Raw genomic sequence first — 25,563 nt, 5'->3', positions numbered from 1 at the left:
CAGGGCGTCTTTATACATAATGGTACCTATATTATCGGCGTTTCAAAGTTATTTGGAAATTATTATTCATTAACTCCAATACAATGTGCGCTATCCAGTTTTCTCAGCAATTCAGCTAGCAATCCTCGTGCTGTAAAAAAAAAAACGCACTATAGACGAAATGTCTACTATATAGACGTTTAACAGTTTGTTAAACGTCTAGACCAAGGCCCTTTATACCAAGCTATATACCTACCGTCTAAACGTTTAACAAATCAGTTAAACGACATTTGATAATTTTCTCTCTTTGCACGTGAAGCAATTGTAAACACAGTCTACGGTGCGGGATAAATTGGCATATCGTATTCAAAAAGAGACATTGGGGAATGTGATAGGACTGATTTGAACACGCTTCAAACAACTGATAAAAACGACGGAGGTTTTCGTGTATTTTAGGGAATAGCAGGCAACAGCGAGTACAATAGCACCTAAAACACGAATACAAACAAGGATACAAAGTGCGGGCAGCCCTCGTCGAACCTATTGTTTTTCTTTATAACGGTTTCCTACATACCGGCACACAGGTTTTCTATATAAACGGGTAACTTATAGTTCCGCTGGGGCTATGAGTTTCGCTTCTTATTTCCGCTTCGTGGGAAAAGGACGTGTGTGACGTTAACAGACAGCGCATTGATATTTGATACCCAGTTATTTGGCGACTGAAATGTAGCGGCCGAAGGTAATAGACATTGTCTTGGCATTGACGGGTAGATTAAAAGTCTGATGAGTGATGTAATATGTAAAACGATAATACCTATGCTTATTACAAGTCCTCTTAACTATGCTCCACGAAAAGCAGAGCTTTGCGCAATAACGCCATTTTAACCAGCACTGAATCAGCTGTAACATACCGTAATACATATTTATGTATATCTTAGAGTGAACATAGAATCACGCCTCACCCGTTGTAGCTGCTTGAACCGATGACATTATAATGGTGTTAGAATTAGAAACTTCATAGAATAATAATTAATTTGAGGCGCGGGAGATTGGATACAGATATGTAGCGACTCTTTTTTTTCTTTTTTTCCGGTTTATTCACTTCGAACGGCAACCGGTGGCTCATGCCAAACAATCCGAGAGGTTGACACTTGCCACAACCTCAGCAGCGCCAAAACCCACCCACACATTGTCTACAGTTCGCGTTTCTGCCCATATGATATGTAGCGACTCATGCGCAGCTCATTCCGTTCACTCAACAACTTCCGATTGGTTCGAGTTATTTCTGGTCTGATTGTACTCCAGTGCGGTGAGAAGGTGATGCCTAAAACGATCTTCATCCACACATGCAGCACTCGGCATCATGGTAACGCAATACGGGTGGAGACAGCCCAACTGCGACAAACCATGACGTTCAAGAACGGCTTCAAGCGCGCTGGAGTCGGATCAACCACCCACCCGCTCCTGGCGCGCCGCTGACAGCGTAAGCCATACACGGGAGCCGATTTGTGCGGGTGCTGAGTGGCCTTCTGCTGAGGATACTTCACTGCCTTGGTGAGACTCCTCCGCTGCGACGATGGCGACGGGGGTGCAAGTCGCCGATCACGTCACGACCTGGGAGCGGGCGGCGCCGGCGGGGGCGGCTACTTCTCAGAGGGTTAGCGGCGCGCGCGCGCGCGTCTCGCGTCCGACACCGGACCACAGGTGCGTCGGAGGAGCGCTACCTGCCCGTATAAGAGCGCCGGTGCGACTCGGCCGGCCGACAGCAGCGTCCGTGCCCGTCTTGCAGTGCCGTCCCAGCCGCCGGCCCGCGCCATGAGCAGCTGGAGCGTCCTCGGGCTCCTCGCCGGAGCCGCCCGGCCGGCCGCGCTGCTCCTAGGTAGGTAGAGCGGTACCGGCGCCGACTCTCACCTCCGCCCTCCCGGGGCCATGGGAGCATGACAGGGAAACGAGCAGCAATGCTGGCCAGCTTAGTAAGGCGCACTGAGACACACCTCACCGGACGTGCAGGTCTCGCGGGTTTTAGCGGTAGGGTTTGCACCTAGAAAATTTAGTGTACTTCAGGCTTCGTCGTCTTCAGCTTTTAAGTGTTGAAGATGCGATCGACTTGTTGGTTCACAAGCTGGCCATTATCGTGTAAAATGGCTTCATCGTAGATCGATTAGCTTCTGAGATATAAACGAAAATGTAAAAGTGCAAAACCTACCGCTTAATCTCGCGAGAGCCGTACTTACAAAAGTCGGTAACAGCGGTATTTCAGCAGAACGGTTAGCAGGGTAAACTGCAAGGGAAGTGATTTGATGATGCGCTTAAAAAGCCAAAACTATCATCAAAAGTTTTAAATTCACTTCTCATATACAAAGCTCGTCATGCATCAACCATTGGAATCGAGGCAAGGCCTGTTCGTGATGTGGAGGCTCAAAAGGAAACGGATATCTACGAGTTATAGTCAACACTTTGACTATGTATTATCAGACTGCGTAACCGGCTAAAGGAACGTTCAGAGCACACCATTTGTAGATGAATGTGCCCTATGGACCTGAGCGTGAGGAGTTATGGTAATTGGTAAGCCATTACATAAGGCTCTTCTCTTCGTTTTTTTTTTCTTACCCAATTATCTTTAAATCTACTTTGGTAAGATATCACCAGTATAACGCCTTTTGGGGCGACTAACGGAGCGAGCGAGAGGGTGGGCCTTGCACGTAAGAAATTTCGAAGGGTACTTCCAGCTGACTTGTGCACGGCACCCTACTAACCGGTCTCTAGCGATGTGCCAAATTTGAGCACAATCGGCCCAGCCGTTCTCGAGATATGGAAGCGGCACCCTGCACGTGCGCACGTGCAAAATGGGTCCCAACTGACTTGTGCACGGCACCCTACTAACTGGTCCCTAACCGTGTACCAAATTTGAGCGCAATCGGTTCAGCCGTTCTCGAGATCTGGAAACGACCCCTGCACGTGCGCACGTGCAGCACCACCCCAACTCTGGCACATGGATATGCATTGCCTAGTGGGTGCCTACCTACATGCCAGCTTTCAGCGCAATCGGCCCAGTAGTTGCCGAGATATTGCAACAATTACAAAAGTGACACCTCTTCGTTTTGCACGTGGCACGTGCATAAGGGGTCACCCACATGCATCGGGAATCGTCCAATACTTGGTAGAAGGAATGAAGCTACCCTACAAAAATTACCGCATGTAAATCGGTCAAGTGGTTGCTGAGATATAAGCGTCGCAAAATCGTGACCACGGCCGGCCGGCCGGCCGGCCGCTCATACTCAGAAATTTCCGTTATTCTACGTAAAGGCTGAAACAGACTCTTTCCGCATCAATCGCTCGCTCGCATCGCTCGCACGACTCGGATCTGAAAATCGTATGTCCCGCAAGCACTTCTCGCACGACTCGCTCGTCCGCATCACCCGCAGTTCTCGCATCGACTTCTCGCATCGATCGCACTGTCCGTGCGAGAGGGAACTCAAGGTATCGATGTAGAAGAAGTACAAGTAGGTATCTAAATTTGTGTGAAAATTTGTTTTCATGCAATGTTCTCATGTTTATTATTCGATGACTACGGACACTTAGTTGTTACTTATGTCTAAAAATTGAGAATAAGTGATGGAAAGCTATGGCAGTGGGTAAGGTGTCCCTCGCCAGCCTAATTGGTTTTCCAAATACAAAGCGGTAGAGTTGAGCAGCACCCCTCAACGCTTCACTCACAACTGAACGAGAGTTACGTGAGAAAAAAATACCGTGTGCGCTCAGCATTATCATGAGATACAGCGGCAGGCACCAATATCTTATGACATTCGGTTACCTCTTGCGGTTTAGTCAAAGATCAAATGGTCGTGTCGTAGTACTGTAATATTCTACATAAAATGGTACTTGGTAGGATAAGCTCCTCCAGCCATCCAGCACGTCACGTTTTTCAACAAGTTTGAATGATCAGCGAATATTAAAATATGTCGAACAATAGCTAATGCTAATATGTAGGCATATGTCGAGTAACTGCACGACCATAAATTGTCATGCAGGGGTCAAGCCGTCCTTCTGTCGATGCATGTTAGCTGGATAAATCAATTACACAGGTCAAACGGCTTAAGTATTTCCCTCCAGCCTCGAAAGCTCTGCCCTGAGTTTAAGACAGACGCCTCACCTTTTGACGGAAAACTACAAACGTATATCGTACTATGTGTCGGTTTATTGTAGTCCAAATTCAACCGCATTGTTCTAACAAGATCTGACATCTTGCGCCGGGCCGTTGCTCGGCACCAATAGCGCCGGGCCCTGGGGAACCGAACATGACCCGTCTTACTTGATTCCTGGCCCACGAAGCGGTAAGTGGCATTCCAAATAACGTCAAAAATCATGACGAAGTCATTGCAGCCATTTTTTAGGTTACCTAGATCAACCGGGGTCACGAGAGGTCATCAAAGATAAAATGTTGCCTATTTCAACATTAGAAAACAACGCATCACTCCGAAACCAATAGAGCTACAGCACGATGGAAAAGCGCACTGCCTATTTGATAGCCCTTTCAGGCTTCAGCGCTTGCTCCGGTATGCGGTAATGACCAAGGTCAACTTCCGATCATTAGCTTAGCCTACAGAGGCCAGAACTCTTAAAATAGCTTTAAACATTTTTAACTCGATTCCTCTCGACGAGAAGTGTCATTTTGAAAAGTTGGCCTCAGTTCAATGTCATGAGCTGTCAGATGATGACCTCTTCCGGTTAGGTTATGACCTTTACCTGAGGTCAAATTACAGTTGATTCGACGCGTCTCGACGAGAGGAGTGCGATGCTGTCATTACAAATTTTATCGAGTCAGGAGAAGTTACAGAAAATGGTTTTTCCTTAAAACGGCTAAGTCAAGATTTGTCCTCTATGATCTAAATCCTTGATCCTGCGTCAAATTTGAGAGCTTATCACAAAACAATGTCAAAATGGCTATGATCGAATGCGCTTTTCCGTTGCGCTGAAGTTCTCTTGGTTCCCAAGTTTTGCACCGGTGTTTCGAAAATGTCGAAATATGCAACATTTTACCTTTGATAACCTCTGGTGACCTGAACTTCGACTTGACTTTAAAAAATGACCGATATATTATCGTCTTGGTTTTAGACGCTCCTTTGAAAGCCACTAACCACATATCCCTATGCTACCCAAGAGCCGAGCTAGAAGGGGTGGGTGTCCACAGATCCCCGGGCACGGCGCGGTTGGCGCCGAGCACCGGCTCGGCTCGGCTGCTGCTAGGCTGGTGATGTTTGCTTGGATGAAGGAGGTGCGTCTAGTAGTGATGTTCGCGTTGTCTGCGTTGACGGTTGTCAAGGTAGTCTGGTCGTTCCCCGTGGGGTCAGTCGTAGAAGCATCGCCAGCGGAATACTGCCCCTCCCTCCGATTCCAGGATGCTTCTCTACTCGTTAGTCCCTGAGTAACGTGGGTCGTGGGCACTGGGCAGTCACCACCGGCCACCGACTCGTCCGGAACTGGCGGTGTGGTGACAGTCGGGCTGTTGTGGGCTGATCCGAGTGCTGGAACGTACTGTAACAATGGAAACCCACAGGTTGATAAGATCACGAATAAGTACCTAGCTAGACAGTATAGACCAAGTATAGACCATTGCCCAATCAAGCAAAGTTTGGTCACTCGCCAATGAAATGGCATTCACGGTAAAGTGCGTTTGAGTATAGGCAGCAATCAGCATGATCTGAAAGGTTTGTCGGTAATAGAAACAATGTTCGTTCTGAAAAATCGTATTAATAACTCATAAACTTATGAGATTAAGAAAGAAAATATTGTTACGGCTATCAGAGAAAAAAAAACAAAAAGAGGAAAGAGGGGACAGAAAAAACATGGTGCTGACCTTGGGGAGAAGGGGATGGGAAGAAGCCAGAAGGAGCAGGTGGAAGATGGACATAGAATATAGATTCAGCACCCGTCCCATTCTTTTGACAGAAGCCCGGTTTTCATGTCAATTGTCTCCGTATCTTCCTACATGAAATGAGTTTCCTGCCTTTGATTCAAGAGACTAAGAGAGCTCTTTAATGTGCAATCATGGCTTAATTTGAGACCAATTCTATTATCATTTGGCGGAATTTATCGCAAAAGGCAGCAAAGGCTATGCAAAACCCTTTCTAGAAGGTGTTTTTTATCTATTTCAAGTAGGCCAGCAACGGTTAGCACTAGCGATTTTCCTGAAGTTTAGTGTAGCTAAAAACAACGGAAACTTCATCCTGCAATCAAAAAGATCAAGTGATTATTATCTTTATTAATCACGAAGATAATCAATAGCTAGGGTTACTTTGGTACTTACCTACTTTTGGCTAGGTTGAGGAGGTAGGTAGCTGGTTCTTGATTCCGTCAGGCAGATCTTCTTTCAATCATTTTGCAGATGTTGACGCACGAATAACGGCTAAATTTATAGAATTACGAATATCTTTAGAAAATAGCATTAACCTACGCCAAATTAAGTGCTAATCAGACGCTAAGACATGGAAAATACGCACTAGCATCAATCGCATCCACCAATGTAAATTGCCAAGGTCAAGTTTGTTTACATTCCAAGATGGCGGACGTGCTGCCCTCTGCAAAATCGCATCGCCCGCACGGAAAAGTTGACTGAACTTCAACTCTCTCGCATCCCGAAAAGATGTCGCTGCGGGCGATGCGAGCGAGAGGTGCGGGCGATGCTTGCGGGTGATGAGGGCGATGCGAGCGAGGCGTCAGGACGACGCGGGAAGACTGTCAGGGAGATACGATTTCCTGATGCGGGTAGTGCGAGAGATGCGTGCGATCGATGCGAGAGGAAACTAATGTATTTGAATAGGCTCTCGCATGCGATTTCCTGAACGCGGAAAGAGTCTGTTTCAGCCTTTAAGGCTGAAACAGACTCTTTCCGCATCAATAGCTCGCTCGCATCGCTCGCACGACTCGGATCTGAAAATCGTATGTCCCGCAAACACTTCTCGCACGACTCGCTCGCCCGCATCACCCGCAGCTCTCGCATCGACTTTCGGCATCAATCGCACTGTCCGTACGGGAAGTATCAAGAACAATTTGGTAATAAATGTGTTCTTTACTTATACTATATAATACGTGTATTGTGTTCTTTTTTTATCAATAATCATCAAAAATAAGCCATATAAAATATGATGGTAATTAAAACACATTTTACAAATCTAAAACATGCATCTACCAGCGCAACGCATCAATAAAATAATGCTTGTTGGTCACGTGCCATTATGAAAAACTAGCCAGTAAATAAAATAATGATGCAGACAGGCACAACCAGGGTATTTACAAGGGCCTTGGGCATAAATATTGGTATTCATTGGCCATTGCTTATTATCGGATCAGTATAAGCAATATTTTTTTATATGTTTATTTACAATATTGCGCCCGTAGATTTGTTTGTGTCTAATTTTTAAGAAGACCTTCAATATAACGTACCATGGCTCGAAGAAATCAGTTATTACAGCTTCGTTTGCTCCTGCTATGGCATCGTCTACGACGGTCTAGATATGAGCGACAGCGTGAACAGGCAAGTATCTATCTGTAAAAACGTGCGGTCGAAATGTTTATTGTTACATGTGGTGGTAAGAACTGCCAAGTCGCCGTCCGACCATGTCCCCTTCGTAAGCCAGGCGCCCCAGTTGCGAGTTGATTACATTGATTTATACTATTTATACGACCCCTATACAACATTGGGTCTATCCTCCCCCAACGGGGGGGGGGGGGGAGTAACTCATGCCGGGCCGGGGTGTTTCGCCACACCTTGCCATTTTCCGCAAATATCTTAAAATGGAGCGCAGCCATTTTGACACACCTTTTCTGCACCTACTGTGAAGAATTGAGACCAAGGCTGCTTCAGCTCAGGTCACCAGTTCACGTAACCTAAGAAGGGCTACCTAAGTAATGCTCACCATAGCTGCACAGACGAAATGATCGCTTTTAAAACTTTCAGGTATTGAAAAGTGAATTACCTAATACCTACCTACCTATGCGTAAAAAAGATATCCCGGATTTCGATATCGGATAGCCAAGGTCAGGTCAATTTTGCAACCCTTCCATTACGAGTCAATGAGAGACAATTGAGATATGCTTCTTTAGGACGAAAGTCGTATTAAACACTCAAACATCAGGTACCGTTAAACATGACACATTGAATCGGAAAATGGTACCCACTGGCAGACATGTGCATGGATCCGATAAAATGGATCTGGGATCTGATCCCACGGATCCTGATCTCGAATCCAACGGGATCATAGATCAAGCTCAGTAATTTATCGAGAGATCCGTAGGGATCACAGATCCGAGTCTCATTTTTTGCTTGAGATCCAGTGAGATCATAGATCCTCACTTATTTTTTGTCAACACATATATAAAAAAAAACACTTGTTTCAACTCACAAACGTTCTGTTTTAGTGATTTTATGTGATCGCACGTCATAATCCATAGTTATGTGCCACTTATTGGCATAAAAACCCTTTAACACGCGCAGTGGAAAGGTTGCGAGTACTACGCCCAGTGGAAGGGGGGCGGATGTCGCCCCCCTAAGATCTCAGCTCCCACTGGAGCTAGAAAGACGAAATTTAGAGGGTAGGTGGGGGCCATGGGGAACTCTGTTGTGTGTGAATTTCATGACCCTAGGTCAATATCTTCAAGGTCAAATGAGGTCAAATGTGGTCAAATCTGCCATATGAGCGATTTTTTTTTTTGCGTTTACACGCCGATAACTCAAAAAAGTTACTGGTCGATTTTCTTTTTTCTCTCACTATTCGAAAGAAAAAACATTTGTGAGCATGTATGGTGAATTTCTAGATAATCCAACAATAAATATGGCAGTTAGAGGCCTGCTGAGGGTAAGATGTCGCCGGCTGAAGCGGGATCGGCCGACGCGGGAAACGCGGCAATCACAATTTTGTGTTTACACACTCATAACTCAAGTTGTTACCGGCCGATTTTCAAAATTCTTTGACCATATGATTGCCTGTACATTTCTCAGTCTTCTCACCGATTTTGACGCGAATCTAATGTAATCAGCGGTGAGGAGCGCGATGTAAAGACGGAACCGTCCCGCCCCGGCACAGTCTACAATTCAGGCGGCGCGTAACGGCTAGCGCCGGCCGCCGCCCGCCGCGGCGGCAGGATGTTTGACTTTACACCGCTATTACTAGAAAAGTTGTGAACCGATTTTCTTATTTCTTGCACGAGAAGTTCCGCAATTCAATTCTGGACAGGTAGCCGAAATTTCACATTAATATTATGTTTGTGGCGCGAGTTATTGGCGAAAAACAGGAGGGGTGGGCGAAATCCGCCCCCCCCCCTTCCACTTCGCGTGTTAACCCGCGCCCAGCTGGGGGTCCTGGATTTCCACGCCATGCTGGGGGGGGGGTGTTTGAACACCCCCCCCCTTGTAACTCGGCTCCTGGGCCACGTAGCGATACGCAGAAGGCGGCGTTCGAAAGAGCGTAAAAAAATAATGACGAAATCAGTTCGGTCAATTTTTTGGTCAGGTCAAAGGTCAGGTCACCAGAGGTCATTGAAGGCAAAATTTCGCCGATTTCCAGGTCGAATGTCGAAAATTTCCCAGAAGCCAATGCATAACTCGGGAACCAATAGAGCTACAGCGCCGCGGAAAAGTGCATTCGATAGCCCTATTATTGCCCTTTCTGAGTAATTATCTCAGATTTGACCTAACGTCAACGGTTTTGCCTGCAGGGGGCAAAAACTGCAAAAATAGCCGATTTTTTTCGGAAACAGTTTTTCTGCAATAACTTTTGACCCAAGCCTTGTACGAGCTTACTTTCACCGGCATCGTGTTCCTCTCGTCAACACGCATCGAACAAACTATAACTTGACCTTGAAAGGTCAACTTGAAAATTTGACCTCAGGTCAAGGTCATGACCTGACCGGATAGGGTCATGTTGCATATCAGTCGATCCGTATCGTCGAGCTGAACATAAATAAGGCGTTTTCATCGCTCTAGCATGCCTCTATCAAAAAGTTATTTGCGAAAAACGGTTAGATACCATTCGTGACCTAAGATGACCTCAGGGCACAAACAAGGGTCACGGACACTATTTTCATGTTCAGTGTGTCTAAACCACTTGTAATTCGGTGTTTGGGAGTGTTTATAATGTCTTCCGTCCAAAAGAGGCGCATTTCAATTTTCTCCCATTGACTTATAATGGGGAGGTCGCAAAATTGACCTGACGTTAGGTCATCGATATCAAAATTCTGAGATATACATTTTGTACATGCTATTGCTCTTAGCAATCGCTGAAAGTTTCAAAGCGATCGGTCACTCGGTGTAGCTATGACAGACATTGAAACTTTTTATGAGGTGAGGTCACTTCAAGTGACCTGGTGACCTGACCTTGAATGACCTTGGTCTGAAATTTTCACAACATGTGTAGAATTGATGTATGATAAGGTGTACCAAAAACCGTTTTTGAGATATTCGCGAAAAACCACAAGGGGGGGTGTGTTCAAACACCCCCCCCCCCTCCCCAGCAGGGCGCGGGTTAAAACATAGTTTCAACTGTGGTGCATGGTGGGATCCACTCAGATCATAGATCCATGTTCTCAATTTATCGTCAGATCATATGAGATCATAGATCCAAGATGTATTTTTCACGCCGGATCCGGTGGGATCATAGACCCCAACCTGTAATTTGCTTCGAGATCCACTGAGATCATAGATCCATCACTCGGATCCATGCACATGTCTGCCCACTGGGCCACTACTAAAATTCATGCGTTTTTGGAGCTGTTTTGCCAGGCGTTCTTGCCAGTTTTCGGGGCGCTTCGCGCCGCCAATTCATACAAGTAAGAAAAGAGATACTGTGTCTAATAACGCCTTCACGCGGAAAGGACATGTGTATGCGTTACAAGTATTGCATACCGCATATAGGCCCAAAAAAGTAGGTATGGCACCCGAAGGTTGTTTCTTCATTAGGCAAACAGTATTCTTTAGAATTGTTTTTCTATTGAAAAACAAATAACCAACTTCTGGGTTTTTGGCCAGCCAATCCGTCTCCCTCACGTTAAAAATCCGTGGCGACGCCCCTGTCATCATCCCCCCCCCCCCCCAGCTGGGCGCGAGTTAACGCGACCCTAGGGCCTAGGTCGCATGTACATACAGTCTGTCTTAAAAGTACAGCGCAAAGTGACGGTGGATCCACCAAGCCTGACGGAGAAAGGGCCTGCTTTAATTTGAAAGTCACCGACCAATTGACCTAGGAAATGGACGAGGATGTTAATTGCTTCGATGACCCAAATTTAGTAGGCCCTTCTTCAGTCAGGCTCGATGGATCCACCGTCACTTTGCGCGGTACTTTTAAGACAGACTGTACGTAATATAAATCCGAAACATACAAATTGTAAGTGTCTACCTACACAACAAAGTTAAAGCAGTTCAAGCCAATCACGAAGAACGCGTTTTTTTGTGGCATATTGCGAGTTGTGACCCTCAGCCATCAAAGTTTCCACAACACCGCGTTACTTATTGTTGCAGGTGCGAGCAGCGCTGAGGCACCGCAACACCCGCAGTGAATATTATCAGCTTCTGCTTGAGCTCAGACAGTCTGACCCTCAGCAATTTAGGAAATACATGCGCATGTCACCTGAGCTGTTCGACGAGACTTTGACATCCATCCGACATCTCCTGACCAAAGACAACAGACGACGGACACCCATTTCCCCAGAAGAGCGCCTCGCCGTAACACTCAGGTTCTTGGCGACTGGAGACCAGATACCGTCCATCGCCCGCTCATTCCGGATGGGAACCAGCACCTGCAGGGACTGCATTTACCAGACCCTGGACGCCATCTGGACCACGCTTGGTCCCATCCACATGTCCCATCCTACTGAGGACATGTGGAAAGACAGCGAAGAGGAGTTCCGCCTACGGTGGAATTTCCCAAACTGCATAGCTGCGGTAGACGGAAAGCACATTAACCTGATGTGTCCAAGGAACTCCGGCTCCACATACTTCAACTACAAGGGGCGGTTTTCGACTATCCTTTTGGCCGCCGTGGATGCCTTTTACTGTTTCCGGTGGATCTCGATCGGGAGTGCGGGCCGGGAGTCGGACGCCAGGGTGTTCATGACCTCAGATCTAGGGAAGGGACTCGAGGCAAACACTTTGGGCATACCGGGACCGAAAGCTCTGCCAGGAACAGAGGTCGTCGTACCACATGTCATGGTGGGCGATGAGGCCTTTCCCCTCAAGACCTACATGATGCGTCCGTTCCCAGGTGCACAAGTATCCGACCAACAACAGGTCATCTTTAACTACAGACTGTCACGTGCCCGTCGCATCGTAGAAAATGCGTTTGGCATTCTTGCTCAACGATTCAGGTGCTTTCTGAAACCACTGCACATGGAGCCAGCTAACGCCATCCGCGTGGTGCGAGCAGCCTGTGTGCTACACAATCTGCTTCGCCGTGACACCATGAGTGTAGGCGCAGAGCGCGTCATACCTGACGAGCCTGAGCCACTTCCTACCCTGTCAGCCTTTCAGCCTCTACACCATCGCGTGGGTTCCAACAACCACTCTCAGGCAGCTGTGCACTGGCGCAATGTGTTTGCCAGCTACTTCCTTCACGAAGGGGCGGTGCCGTGGCAGAATAGCTACGCTGGTGTCAGAGAGTGAGTCAGTGACGCAGCCGTGCTTAGAGGGTTGGAACGCCCTGCCGTCCTTCCTCGCGCTGCGCCGATCCTCCGCCGTGGAGGCTGTGATGTCCGTGCGCCGTGTCGACTGTGTTCCTGTTGGGGCTGGGCTGTGATCGTGTCGCACCAAACTGCCGCGTCCGGACCTGTTGTGCACCAGCTGAAGGGCAATATACTCGACGTCATGGTGTTAAGAAAATCATCGCCTAACATTTCTACTAACATACCGTTACAAATTATTATTATGTTCCCGGTAGCCGTCGGCCGTAGAGTCGAGATAAACATTAACGCACTTATATTGCGCAGCGAAGCAAACACAGGCGGAAACAAACTAGCCTGGAAACATGTAAAACTCGAAAAAGTGAACCGAGGTCACCAAAGGTCAATGACCTGACCTGACCTCCAGGTGACCTTGACATCCACTCTAATGCATGGGAGCAACATCGAATCACATGTCTGAACGTTTGAAACCACGAGAAGCTTGCAAACGCGCGGCAAATGTGAGCCGACATACGCCGAATCGCGATTCCGGTCAAACATGGGTTCGAGAAATAGGTCACAGGTCAAAGGTCACTTGGGTCAGGGTCATGAAATTTTCAGAGTAGGTGTAAAATTGATCAACTAGAGGGTACTGAAGGTTTCGTTGCGATCGGCCGCTTTCTGCGCGAGTTATTCGCGAAAAACCATGCGGAGGTCCATCCGACCCTCTACACATGCAAGGGTTAAGGTGATAAAGATGCAAAGATTATAAAGATGCTTTATAATCGTTGCAAGAGCATAGCAGAACTCTGATCAATACACTGGTCTGCACGGCACCGGACAAAACAAAACTCAAACAGCACAGCCAATCCCTGATTAATGCCCTGGTCTGCACGGTACCAGACAAAAAAAAAAAAAAAACTCCAACACAGCCAAGCTCTCATCAAGCAACTGGTCCTACTCCTGTCCTTCTGAAGGTGGGTAAGCGAGCGCTGTTAGCTCTGCCAACGCCTTCACCTTCCAGCGCGCACAGGCAGCCTCATCCATTTTGTCGAGGAGCTGAGAAGCGCTGCGCAAAAACGGTTCGTGCTTGTCGTTCTGCAGCTGCCGCACCTCAGCAACGGCATCGGCCACCTCCTGCTCAAGCCTGTCGGCGGCGGTAATCCGCCTCTTCTTCAGCGGCTGTCGTGCCTTCCGGCGCGGCGCGTCAGAAGGGGCGCCTACCTGGGTGACGTTGTCTGGGTCGTCCGCTGTGGGCGGCAGACCGTCGCCAGTTGAGTCGTTGGTCTGGAGCTCCGATTCGAAAATGCTATCGAAGGAGTTCCCGGCCGTCGCCGCGGACTCGTCTGGCGTCAGCGGTGTAGTGCCGGGCTGCTGCAGGCTGGTGCACGTACTGCAACAGAGAACAGATGCGTCAACTAAAGAAGGATAACCTACCAGCTTTCTCAGACGATAAGTGTCCCTGCAGATGAATCGCTGATTTATCGATATAACAGTCGTGAACACTCCGACCAGCTATACCGTGCAGGAATCGTAGTGCTATCATAGGTAAAAACATCATATCCGTAACCGCTGGGGGAGCAGGGGGAGGCTGGCATCACGCTTGTGTAGAATTTTAAGAAATGGCAATAATGGATCATAGCGCTCGTTTCATATCGGTGTACAAGTACACTTGACACGCTGAACTGAAAAAACTGCACCCCTGACCCTTCTTATGTTCCTGAGGCCATCTCAGGTAATGAAATGTTCCGAGCAGTTATGTGCAAATAACTTGATAGACATGCTAGAGCGATAATTACGAGCGAGCGAGCGCAGCGAGCGAAGCGAAGTCTTTTCAATATAACGGAAAAATCTCAGTATGAGCGGCCCGGCCCGGCCTGTAACGCTTTTGAGAGGCTTATATCTCAGCAACCGCTGGACCGATTGGCCTGCGGTCCTTTTTGGTGGGTAGCCCATGCATCCCTTCTACCCCGTAATAGACTACTTTTGATGAGGTGCCCCCGAGGTCAATGAAATTGGAGTTCCTTCGACAAATTTGATAGGGCTTTCGAACGCCGTTTGATTTTTGCGGATCCGTCCAGTAGTTTCAGAGATACGAGGGGGGGGGGCAAAAATAGCCCCCCCCCCCCCACCACCACCACGTCGCGTTATAAACAGACCCCACCAGGGCGCAGGTTAATCTGACCAAAAAATAGCCAGTGCTTATGTTATGATTTTTGACGTTCTTTCAAACACTGTTCACCGCGTGTCGCTACGTGGCTTAGGAGCCGAGTTTGGTAGGGGGGGGGGGGGTAATCGATACACCCCCTTCCCGGCCCAGCGCGGGTTAACGATAAAAATTAATGCAGTGGATATACAAATTGAGGGAACAAAGCCAAACAGATATACTTACGTTTTAGCCTCCAGCACTGGATTGAGGAAGCTCAGGTACCTCATGTACCCCAGTTGGAGCGTAGTCAGCGGTGGAAGCGCAGCGCTGCCGCTGGGTGCCGCTCGGCTGTGGCGCAGCGAGCGATAATAATCGCGGATGTTGCGCCATCGCCTCTTTAACTCTTGCTCTGAAACAACAAGTTAATGCCAAATGAGATTGCCACTTTAAACTGTTGTCAGAGAGGTCAAGGGCGGTAACCAATACCTACAATACAATAAGGCAAATAATCAATCGACTTCAGAAGCGTGTCGACATAAGCATTTTTGAAATGTGATTGTGACACTCATCGTAATAAATAATATTTCTCACATTTTAGCGGGTTATTCAACCCGCGCACTGATGGATGTCTCAGCCAACTTCGGCCATAATTACTAGGTGTGTGTGTGGGGGGGGGGGCAGGGATATCTGGCCTCACACCGAGTAATCTCGGAGACTAAGAACTATAGATATCCAGCTTGCCCTGGTGACCTTATCTTATGTTACCCCCTTCTCCGCCCTCTCTCCCCTCCCCCCCCCAAGAGAAAAAAATACGCATGTGGTACATACCATCCTTGTGCAGCTCTTCTGCTATTTCAGCCCACAGGTGTTGCTTTTGGATGGGCTTTAGACGATAACCTTTGTCTCGTATGTCCCATAAAGCGATCCGCCGCTGCACCTGCTCTGCGAGCGCTATGTCCTCAGGACTGGAAACACAAGCGTACTTTAGTTATAGGTACAACAGTGAACAACCATCAGCCAAAAATTCTGCTAAAGGGAAAGAGCATGGAAAGGAGGAAGCACCAAATACCTAATTTTGAAAAAAAAACATGAAAAGGCACACATAGGCATAGGCATAACAAAGTTCATTCATTACAAAACCAGTCATCCATGCCTTGCTAGGCAAGATCCTTTTTCATAACGTAAATAAACAAGGTAGTGTTTCAGCTAGCGCTGAAAGTCAGTATACTGAAGTTTTTATTTATAACCTTTTCAGTTCACCTAGCTCGGTAGTTGCTAGGGTATTTCACCACCCGCCGTTTCCTGGGGGGGGGGGGGGGCATTAAAAGCCCCCAGCACCAAAAAGAAGCACAACTTGCAATGCACTAAACAGACCTTGGACTTAGGATCTGGCATTTGGAATTTGATGTTCATAGCAAAAGAGGCTGATGCCTGACCTGCATTTGGTAGCAAAGTAGCGAGCTGACATAATAATCAATGACATAGTAAAACATACAAGATATGCTCAGCCTGCATATTTTCTACACTGAGGTTCTTTAGGATGTCTGTGAAACGCCAAATTTTATGTCTGGGGAAGGTGTAAACTTTTTTATACAGCACACAAAACCACAAAACATGGGTATCTACAGCCATGTAAACATAGGTACATTGAATAAATGCAATTCTGATTCGGTACAATCAATCCACATAATAAGCAATCAACGTCTATTCTTTCAGTAGGTGCTAGTAAATCAGGATAGCAAAACATGATTTGATTAGACTTGATAATCACTGACACTTGATTGTGATACTCACTTCATTTCGTCGCCCGCCCTTGTCCTCGGATCCGCTTCAAGTAGTCCACCACAGTAAAAAAAGATATATTTCTGTTACGATAAAATATGAAATGTAATAACAATAAACTTATAACAATGTCACATAGGTTAGTAAATGTCTACAACTCCACAACAACCTTGACAACTGCCGCATATACATAGGTCTTTGTTTACATTCCAAGATGGCGGACGTGCTGCCCTCTGCAAAATCGCATCGCCCGCACGGAAAAGTTGACTGAACTTCAACTCTCTCGCATCCCGAAAAGATGTCGCTGCGGGCGATGCGAGCGAGAGGTGCGGGCGATGCTTGCGGGTGATGCGGGCGATGCGAGCGAGGCGTCAGGACGACGCGGGAAGACTGTCAGGGAGATACGATTTCCTGATGCGGGTAGTGCGAGAGATGCGTGCGATCGATGCGAGAGGAAACTAATGTATTTGAATAGGCTCTCGCATGCGATTTCCTGAACGCGGAAAGAGTCTGTTTCAGCCTTAAGACTCCGCTCGCTTCGCTCGCTCCGTAATTAACCAATAACCGGAACGCTTATGGCAAATCACAACACCTTTTTTAACCTTTGTATTTGTTTGCTATCTTTTTATATCACAAAGACAATTAAAATTCGGTTATCAATGTGTCAGATTGATAGGTAACACTATAAAAACTGGACATTCAGAGCTTGGTCTGAACTTTCGGATATACGACAGAACATCTCCCAATTTAATTTCATGATAAACGGTGACCTAGAAAAAATACCAAACTATTTGGAATTTCATCTTTTATCATTCTTTCGATTCCACAAGCTTCATCACTAGATGAGCACGATTCAACTACAGGAACGATATTGCATCAATATGGAATAACTGCAAATGGGCAAAACCTCATAGTGGACTGACCGGCTAATGGTTTCTTTTAAGATGCATTTCTAGGCATGCATTTTCAGTTACTCAAATGTCACTTTTAAATTCATTACTTTCGATCGAATTAAGTTCATTCTTCGCAGATTATTTAAAGATCATTATACCTATAGCCAGTTTAGGCTCAGACATATCCTGATCTTTGTTTGGAGGGAGACAACAGACACAGCCTCCTGTTATTTTCTTTAGTTCGCAACAAAATGCGCTCAGTTATCCGAGCGTAAGAAGGCGTAGCCTTGTCCGACGCTAACGGTCTGTGTCCAAGCCTCAGTCCGGCTCATGCATTGTCAAAGAGCGAGGGGCATCTCATCTCATCCCAATTATTGAGGAATTGCCCGAATAAGACAGCTCGTTAGTTATCATAGAAGAACATAAATAGACAGCTAAGTGGGTTTGAATGACGGATTCTGGATGCGTGCATGTAAACTTGTTGCTCGTTATCTTGGAAACTATTATGCCTTCCATTCGCTCACACATTTCACTCTCATGACGTGTTCCCCATCCGCAGGATTTATACAAAGGTAGAATGCGGTTTACAATATAGAGTGCTTTAAACGAGGTGATGGCGAGAGAGTATGATCGCACACTGCAATCCCATGGTTACTCATTCGTAAAAATACGGCACGCATTAGCACACTTTCATCTTCCGTAACTTCATCGAAAGGAAACTAAGGTTCCTGTCACCCCACAAACAATGGGTATTACTAGTCATAAACTTAATGCACAATGTACGTGTATAAAGGGAATACGCACAGTCGTACAGTTACACGTCTCGTATTGTTAGCAATTAAAACCGAAAGAACGGAGTTAAAACTGAAATATCCACCTCGTAGGTATGTGTTGGTACTTGCTATGTGTATAACTATACGTTTAACTCTCAATAAATAGCAAATCCAAATGTGTGCGCTTATTCTAACCATTCGTCTGGCCCTCATTCGGGTCTATAATGCACCATATCTGACCGTTCGGTTTTGTTGTTATTGACCGTTTGGGTCTGTTTGGGACCGTTTGGGACCGTTTGGGTCTTCGGCACCATGTCTGACCATTCGTGTGTGCTGTGTTGTGTACCATGTCTGACCATTCGGGCGTGCTGTGTACCACGTGCGACCGTTCGGGTGTGCTGTGTAGTGTGTAAGTGTGTACCATGTCTGACCGTTCGGGTGTGCTGTGTACCATGTCTGACCATTCGGGTGTGCTGTGTACCATGCCTGACCGTTCGGGTGTGCTGTGTACCATGTCTGACCGTTCGGGTGTGCTGTGTACCATGTCTGACCGTTCGGGTGTGCTGTGTACCATTTCTGACCATTCGCTCGCCGGCAGGGCTGCTGGCAGCCGTTCGGGTCAGCGGGGCGTCACATCTAGAGACTACTGTACTACTGCGCGACCTCGACTTCCTGGACAAGCTGACCAACCCGTGCCAGATCACCAACACGGGAAGGCCGCTGCCGACCAGTCGCCGCCAGGAGGGGCGAGACTCAGAGCTGCAGATCGAGCTGCGTCTCGCCAGCAGCCTCGCCCGCTTCGTGCGAGAAGCATCGGTCAGTGTTAGGTCAGGTCACTGTCGATTACAGCGTCAGTCACAGTCGGTCACTGTCGGTCAGTGGTAGGTCACTGTCGATTACAGCGCCAGTCACTGTCGGTCTCACTGTTAGGTCACTGTTGGTCAGTGTCAGGTCACAGTCGGTCACACTGTTAGGTTACTGTTGGTCAGTGTCAGGTCACAGTCGGTCAGTGTCAGGTCACAGTCGGTCAGTGTCAGGTCACAGTCGGTCAGTGTCAGGTCAGGTCATAGTCGGCCACAGTGTTAGTGCCAGTCATTTCAATTACAGTCATTACGCTCACCGTAATAAAACATGTTTGCAAGAATTTTACCAGAACAGCTACGCCAAAGTTTTTTTTTTCCCACAGATAACTCGAGTGCCTTATGCCTAAGCGACAGAATCGGCGATTTTTCTTTTCTTACATAGTTTTGCGTCTCCGTTTACAGGGAGTCCCGGAGTGTACTGGTATGAGCCTACAGAGCCAGCCCAGTATATCCAGCCTCTCGGGCCGGACGGTAAGTTAACGAGTCAACGATTCACACTCGTACAAAATTACCAACTTCCTCATAATTGACATTAGATTTAACACCTATCCAATGAGCTCATTTTCTCAGCAATACATGAAATTGAGACGTGATTTTAAACGTTGGATACGCCTTCAGCTGTAACATGACATCACTAGCCAGTGCGACATGGCAACTACGGGCGTCATTGTTTTTCATTCTCTGCGCTGCTGGGTGATGTCTGCGGTTGAGTTTGTTTGTAAAGTGTGAATTTGCTGAGACCCACTGAGACCCCGTCAGCGGACTACCTAATTCTGTAACAACAACATCCTCTCCAACCGGTGACCAGTAATTATATCCCCAACTTCTGTGACCCCCCCCCCCCCCCAAACGGTTACCAGCGACCAAAGACCACGCGTCCCGACCGCCGTAAACACGCCCCATTTCCATCCCCCGCCGCCCATAGACCATGATAATTTATTTTCTTTATACCTCTGTGCCCTCCCACTAACTGCCACCCTTTGTGTCCGATACAGCGTCACGAGGCAATGCCCGAGATGTACCGCGTGTTTCTCATAGAAACAGCACATCTCTACCTAATGGCTCAGGAAATACGCGAGTCGCACCAAACGTGCGGGAACGAGAGCCGCGGACTCGTCGACGAACTATTCTCGTGAGTATTGGAAGATGACGAGCTGCCCGGTTTAAGCAGAGAAGGCGTTTAAACAGCAAGGACTTGATAGGAATTATGTATGTGACCCGTTTTAGTGAAAGGTGTTGACAAAACTGCTGCACTCCGCCGGCACCTTCTCATGCTGCGCATTTTCACTCCTTGTACTCCTTATCGTTTTCAGGCTGGCGGGCCATCTTCAGAACATTCTCTGCGTTATCTCCGAGAGCGTGCACCGCCCGGATCTGGAGACCGTTCTCAACTCGGTGCCTGACCTGGGGCTCAGCAAATACCGAAACTGTCACCGGCGACTCATGAGGTGAGTCGAGAGCAATGGCGGCGGATTCGATTTTAGCGTGGGGGGGGGGGGGCAAGATCCCAGTCGAGATGATGTCATAGGCGGATCCAGAAAGGCGTTTTCGACGCTGTAGGGGACATACCCCCCCCCCCCAAAGTGTCCAAAATCCAAAAACTCCTCGGATTTCGATTCCTTACGGACCTACTGCTGAACAGTACAAAGCAAAAAAAAAAATCCTGATAAATGGGTTATCATTAGGAAACATAAGGTACGTTTTGTCTATTTCGGGCGATGCAGGGGCCAGGGGGAGGGGGAGTAAATATTTGCTTTAAACGTCCGCTCCCTGGATCCGCCAGTGGACGATGTAGCGCTTTTCGCATTGCTGTATTAGAAAAAAGCTCCAATGGGAAACATTGTGCCATAACCCGATCGCATACCTATCAGATGTTGAAGAACGGTGCCAACCCTTTTGAAGTAGGCGAACGTTATTCTTCAATGAGGTAACTCGTTACCATTTCCTCTGTTCATTTTACGTTCGATTTCCGTTTAACCTTCCTTTAAAAAGTATTTCTGAGACAGATATCAACTGAAACTAGCTCACAGCGGGAGGAGACCGCTCAAACATTCAGAGACAGTCGGTCGCATCTAAACCTATTGGGACAGCGATCCGCCAGAAACCCTCCCCAATGGCAGTAGTTCGCCAACTAAGCTCACCGAGACGGGCTGTCTCGATGGGTTTATACAGTAAGCCCACAGCAAGACTTAATAAGGCCCAAACGCTCGTCAAGCTGGGAACGGAGGGCTGAGGTGAGGGAGCGCGGCGGCGGGCTGGGGTGAAGGAATGGTGGCCTGGAACGAGAATCCAGAAGCTCTGGGTGGGCGTTTCTTTGTTAGGGCTTTAGGGTGCGCTGATTGCGGTAAGGTTCAAATTATCACACCAAATTTTGCCACGACATCTACCGGTTCAGGCACTCGAGAATCAGCAGCCAGTGATATCTGCAAAGACGAAGCATTTCCAACCCAGCTTCAGCCTGGTGTCAGGGCGCTCAGGTGGCTTTAATTACAGTTGCACATACCAAAAGACCTCAGTGCAGCCAGTCTGTGGCCGAAACTATTCGGAACAGACTTCAACGAAAAGTGAGACAAGGTTAGTGCTATCGTTAAGTACCATTATAGACTTGGGCCCCGTAAGCTTGACCCACTGGAAGGTGGTAGTTATCGGACGCTGCGGGGCATACTCATTTTTCCAAAATGCCTTAGATTTTGCTTTCGTATAGCCAGCCTTTAGACAGAGGGGGGCCCACTAATGATCAGTGCCCTAACCCTCAAAAGTTTCCAACATTAATTTTTACTTTTTTAATAGTGAAATTAAAATAAAGCGGATACTGAACTGTGAACATCCAGTTTTTACACTGGCCCCACACAAGCCTCCGAATGCCCAAAGCAGATCTCTGATGACCATGGCCTTTGGGTTCATACCATACCGTGCATTGGTCAATGTGGTCAATGTGTACGACCTCGGCGTTTACCATTTTATGCGCTGGAAACTGTTGCGCTCGAAAAAAAAATCAGGGGAGTGACTTATTATGAGCGCTCATTAGTCCTAACTGCCCGCAAGCGAATGGCTAGCCCTTCCGTCTCCGCTCGCTTGCGATTTGGCATTTATGTAGGTTCAAAATAGCGGCAAACGACCACTGAAGGTATGAGTTGCGTCTCTTGCACACTTTAACTATCTCTAAATCGAATCTGAAAAGACAAAAAAAAAAAAGATATAAAGCGGAAATGGTTAGCATTTACACATATTCAAAAGGTACCGTTGGACAAACTGTAGGAGCACATAGCTGCAATATCAGGTTATGGAAATTTTCTTCATGTTTAGGGCACAAATTATGGAGGGGCAAGAATAGGTATACGTTTGCCCCTCCTCCAAAAGTTTCTTAGGGAACGATGCCTCCTCTGCCACCCCGTATCCGTCGCCCCTGTAAGCGGTCACTGAAGGCCTGGGTTGCCGCTGCGTCACGTTGATGCCTCCAAAACTAGGTTGAAGAGGGGAAAACTTCAACTGAACGCGAACGCGCTTGCCATTTAAGAAAGGCAACGTATGATAAAGTATATGGGCATCTGGTGACATCTTCAGATGATCGAACAGCATAATCAGGTATATGGTTCCTTTTCTAAGCTTTGTCACAAATTATGGGGGGGGGGGCAAAAAGATACTTTTGCCCCCCCCCACGAATTTGCCAGGGGGGCAGCTGCCCCCCCCCCTGCCCCCCGAATCCGCCGCCCCTGGTCGAGAGTCAGAGAGTCCAGAGTCAGGGTGATATATAATCCTCCAGTTTTGATAGATAAGATGAGAGATATTTACCGAGTGATAGGTGAGACAGAGCGAACATTAAGTGAAGTTGTTCTGGACAAACAGGAGAATGGTGACTCTTGATAATAATGCATTGCATTACTGAAATTCACGCGCCATTTAATTATTGAATAAAACGGACGAATTTTAAATGGCATTATTGTAATTCCTAGAGACCACAGCGAACAAGGACAAGAAGGGATGGCGTTTATTACATCTAATCGACCATTACGTATGCGTCTTTATATATTCGATGTTTCTCCATCTTCAGAAACTGCCTGGTGCTGGAAAATACGAGCGCCATGCTGTCACTGTCGCTGCAGTACATGTCTGAGCAGCGGGCAGCACAGAGCAACGACATCCGTCCGCGACTGATGGTCGTCGGCTAGTGACCAACCGACCGACCGACCGGCCGGCCGACGCGCCCTGAAAGACTGAGCCCGTCTTGCAGGGTTCTCGGCCGCCGGACATCGAAAGCGACACACCGCAGAACACACTGACCGCCTGACGGAACCGCCTCATCGGCCTCGCCGCTTGATCGAGTTCGCATTGTCTCGTTTAGTTATCGGGCCGATTTGTTGGCGATAATCAACGATATTGATTCTGTGCTGAATCAGTGTGATTTATTTGTTGTGTGTGGATACCTTGCCGGCGCGTTGTCTGTGACTAGTGCGAGGATTGGAGGACTGGCAGTGTTATGTAGCTGTGTCGGCTGTGTGTTGCGGCGTGGCCGGCGGCTGCCCCGGTGGCTGGCGGGTCGACGATCGGACAGAGTCCGGTCACCGGCCCGAGGGACGGCCGGCCGGCCAGCACCCCCGGGGACCCAGGCCGCTACGGCCCGGACCCACAGATCTCAGCGTGGTACATACTAGCAATGTGCCAACTTATGGCCAAACAAACGAGTTCTAGTCATTGCGCTTAGCAAGTGATAATGATCACAGTATTTCTATTGTTACAGCAGCTGATTCAGTATTATATAATTGACTTTTGTAATATCTTTAACATAGCAAGTTGCACATTTCTACTAAATGCTACAAATATTAAAAATAATTTAGGTGCTCATAAAATGTGCAATATCCCCCGTTTGACAATGTCAAAATACAAGAGCAAGCACATCACTACCTAATGTTCGTTGATTGAATGGTGTTATAAGGACATTTGAGAAGTGTTTATTTATCTATTTAAGGAGTTTCATGCTATTTCATGATAAAAAGCGCCACTGAGATCGCAGATGTGCTCGCAATGGCTCCGAATGACGAGAATATGGCAAATAAAAGTGGCTAGACGGATAAGTAATTCGTTGCACGCAATCGAAACCTGCTGTTTGAACTTCGCTTGGGAACGGATGGAAGTTGGAAGTCTCAGCATCATTTCTATCGCCAGTGACTAGTGGGTCGTGTCGTAATTCAATTCCCGCTTAGCGACACAAATCTTTTACCCCGCGCCGGGCCAGAGGGAGCTGTTTGAGCAGCCCCCTGCGTTTTTTTTTTTTTGCAGATATCGGCGCGGAGCGCGGCCGCAATCTTTGATACACCTGTTCATGCATCTTTTCCGCACATGTGAAAATTTGAGACGCAGGTCGATCAAGTTCAGGTCACCAAATCACGTCAAAAGACATTACCTCAGAAGGTTAGAATGCTCGCCATTGCTATAACTACTGAGAGACGCGATCGTTTGAAAGTTTCAGCGATTGGTAAGAGCAACTGTATGCATAATGCGCATACAGGGTGGGGCAGCATAATCGGGAATAAATATCAAACGGGATTATTTGGTCATGAATCTAAAAATATAGCTCCAAGCACTATTTTAGCAACATCCTATCAATCGGTCACCTTTTACCTATCCCTCATCCTATTTGACCGCCCTCGGCGTCGATGACCTTCTCAAGGCGGGTCCAAAAGCACGCGCATGCACGTGCAACCTCCTGCTTGTCCATGATCGCCCATCAGCTTCGTACCTTGCACTGAAGACTGTTTTTACTGATGATAAGTTGTTCATTAAACTTCTACCAAAAAACGCTCCATGTAAAGAATTTGGTCGGATTTAAATCGGCGGAGTTGAAGGACCAGAAGTTTTTGGTTCATCTCAGGTGGAGGTGCCCTACACAATAACATGTCGTCCTCACTGCAGTACCAGCACGGACAGAGTCCTCGTAAGACGTGATTTGGACCGTCAGTGATCCTCTCTTCCGACGGCTCCACGTGAGTCTGCCAGAGTGCGGTTGTATTTACCAGAGGTGCTCATTTTATCCGGGCTCGATGAAGTAGGGTGCACCACGTGCACCTCCCTTGAAGACCACCCATAGGTCCATCACCCCAACAGGATGTTTACTTTGCATGACCGCTGGAATATTCTCGATACAATCCCCTATATGGCATGCCATTCTTTTTTATCGTATTCCAGTCGGTGATAAGATTTTTTGTCGCTGAAGTTTTGAACATTGTTTCTTTTTAATATGCTCAAGTGCTTCTTCCTTATATTCAAGTGAGTCATCTTGTATGTCCTCTGCTAAGAGTTATTTTACGACGATTACGTTAACCTGTTGTCCTAAGTATCCCCACACAATCCTTATCGTCCGTGATAACACGTTGACCTGCCCAGCAACCTTTACGTGGAATTGCAGGGTTTTAAACAAAATGTTCTTGTTTTACTTGTTTAACATTAGTGTCTATGGGCGCGCGCAAAGCACTTGGAGC

At 47.4% G+C, this 25,563-nt stretch overlaps 2 protein-coding genes across 2 annotated transcripts; one reads left to right on the top strand and one right to left on the bottom strand.

Annotated features, from left to right (window-relative positions):
• Positions 1–1,657: 1,657 nt before the first annotated feature.
• On the top strand, positions 1,658–24,188 carry LOC122374056. Its single transcript, XM_043352570.1, has 6 exons — positions 1,658–1,858; positions 18,823–19,040; positions 19,490–19,558; positions 20,083–20,219; positions 20,401–20,535; positions 23,139–24,188. The coding sequence occupies exons 1-6, from the start codon at positions 1,795–1,797 to the stop codon at positions 23,254–23,256; spliced, it is 741 nt and encodes a 246-aa protein (XP_043208505.1). The 5' UTR covers positions 1,658–1,794; the 3' UTR covers positions 23,257–24,188.
• On the bottom strand, positions 12,927–17,071 carry LOC122374055. The gene is made up of 4 exons (XM_043352569.1): positions 16,571–17,071; positions 15,605–15,741; positions 15,020–15,185; positions 12,927–14,020 (listed from the first exon to the last, which is right to left on the bottom strand). Exons 1-4 carry the CDS (start codon positions 16,573–16,575, stop codon positions 13,585–13,587), a joined length of 744 nt encoding a protein of 247 aa, XP_043208504.1. The 5' UTR covers positions 16,576–17,071; the 3' UTR covers positions 12,927–13,584.
• Positions 24,189–25,563: the final 1,375 nt, after the last annotated feature.

The sequence above is a fragment of the Amphibalanus amphitrite genome, unplaced genomic scaffold (genome assembly GCF_019059575.1).
Source record: "Amphibalanus amphitrite isolate SeventyFive unplaced genomic scaffold, NRLGWU_Aamphi_draft 001596F_arrow, whole genome shotgun sequence".
Classification (NCBI taxonomy): Eukaryota; Metazoa; Arthropoda; class Thecostraca; order Balanomorpha; family Balanidae; genus Amphibalanus; species Amphibalanus amphitrite.
Note: the sequence above shows the minus strand (reverse complement) of the source record. Positions and strands in the feature narration are given on the sequence as shown.

Bases quoted from the DNA above. Each gene is read 5' to 3' on its own strand.
- LOC122374056 (XM_043352570.1), top strand. From the start codon at position 1,795: ATGAGCAGCTGGAGCGTCCTCGGGCTCCTCGCCGGAGCCGCCCGGCCG. The intron at 1,859-18,822 runs GTAGGTAGAGCG...GCTCGCCGGCAG, and splicing joins GCCGGCCGCGCTGCTCCTAG to GGCTGCTGGCAGCCGTTCGG. The intron at 20,536-23,138 runs GTGAGTCGAGAG...CTCCATCTTCAG, and splicing joins TGTCACCGGCGACTCATGAG to AAACTGCCTGGTGCTGGAAA.
- LOC122374055 (XM_043352569.1), bottom strand. The intron at 15,186-15,604 runs GTATGTACCACA...TTGTTGTTTCAG, and splicing joins AGAAGAGCTGCACAAGGATG to AGCAAGAGTTAAAGAGGCGA. The intron at 14,021-15,019 runs GTAAGTATATCT...TCTCTGTTGCAG, and splicing joins CCAGTGCTGGAGGCTAAAAC to TACGTGCACCAGCCTGCAGC.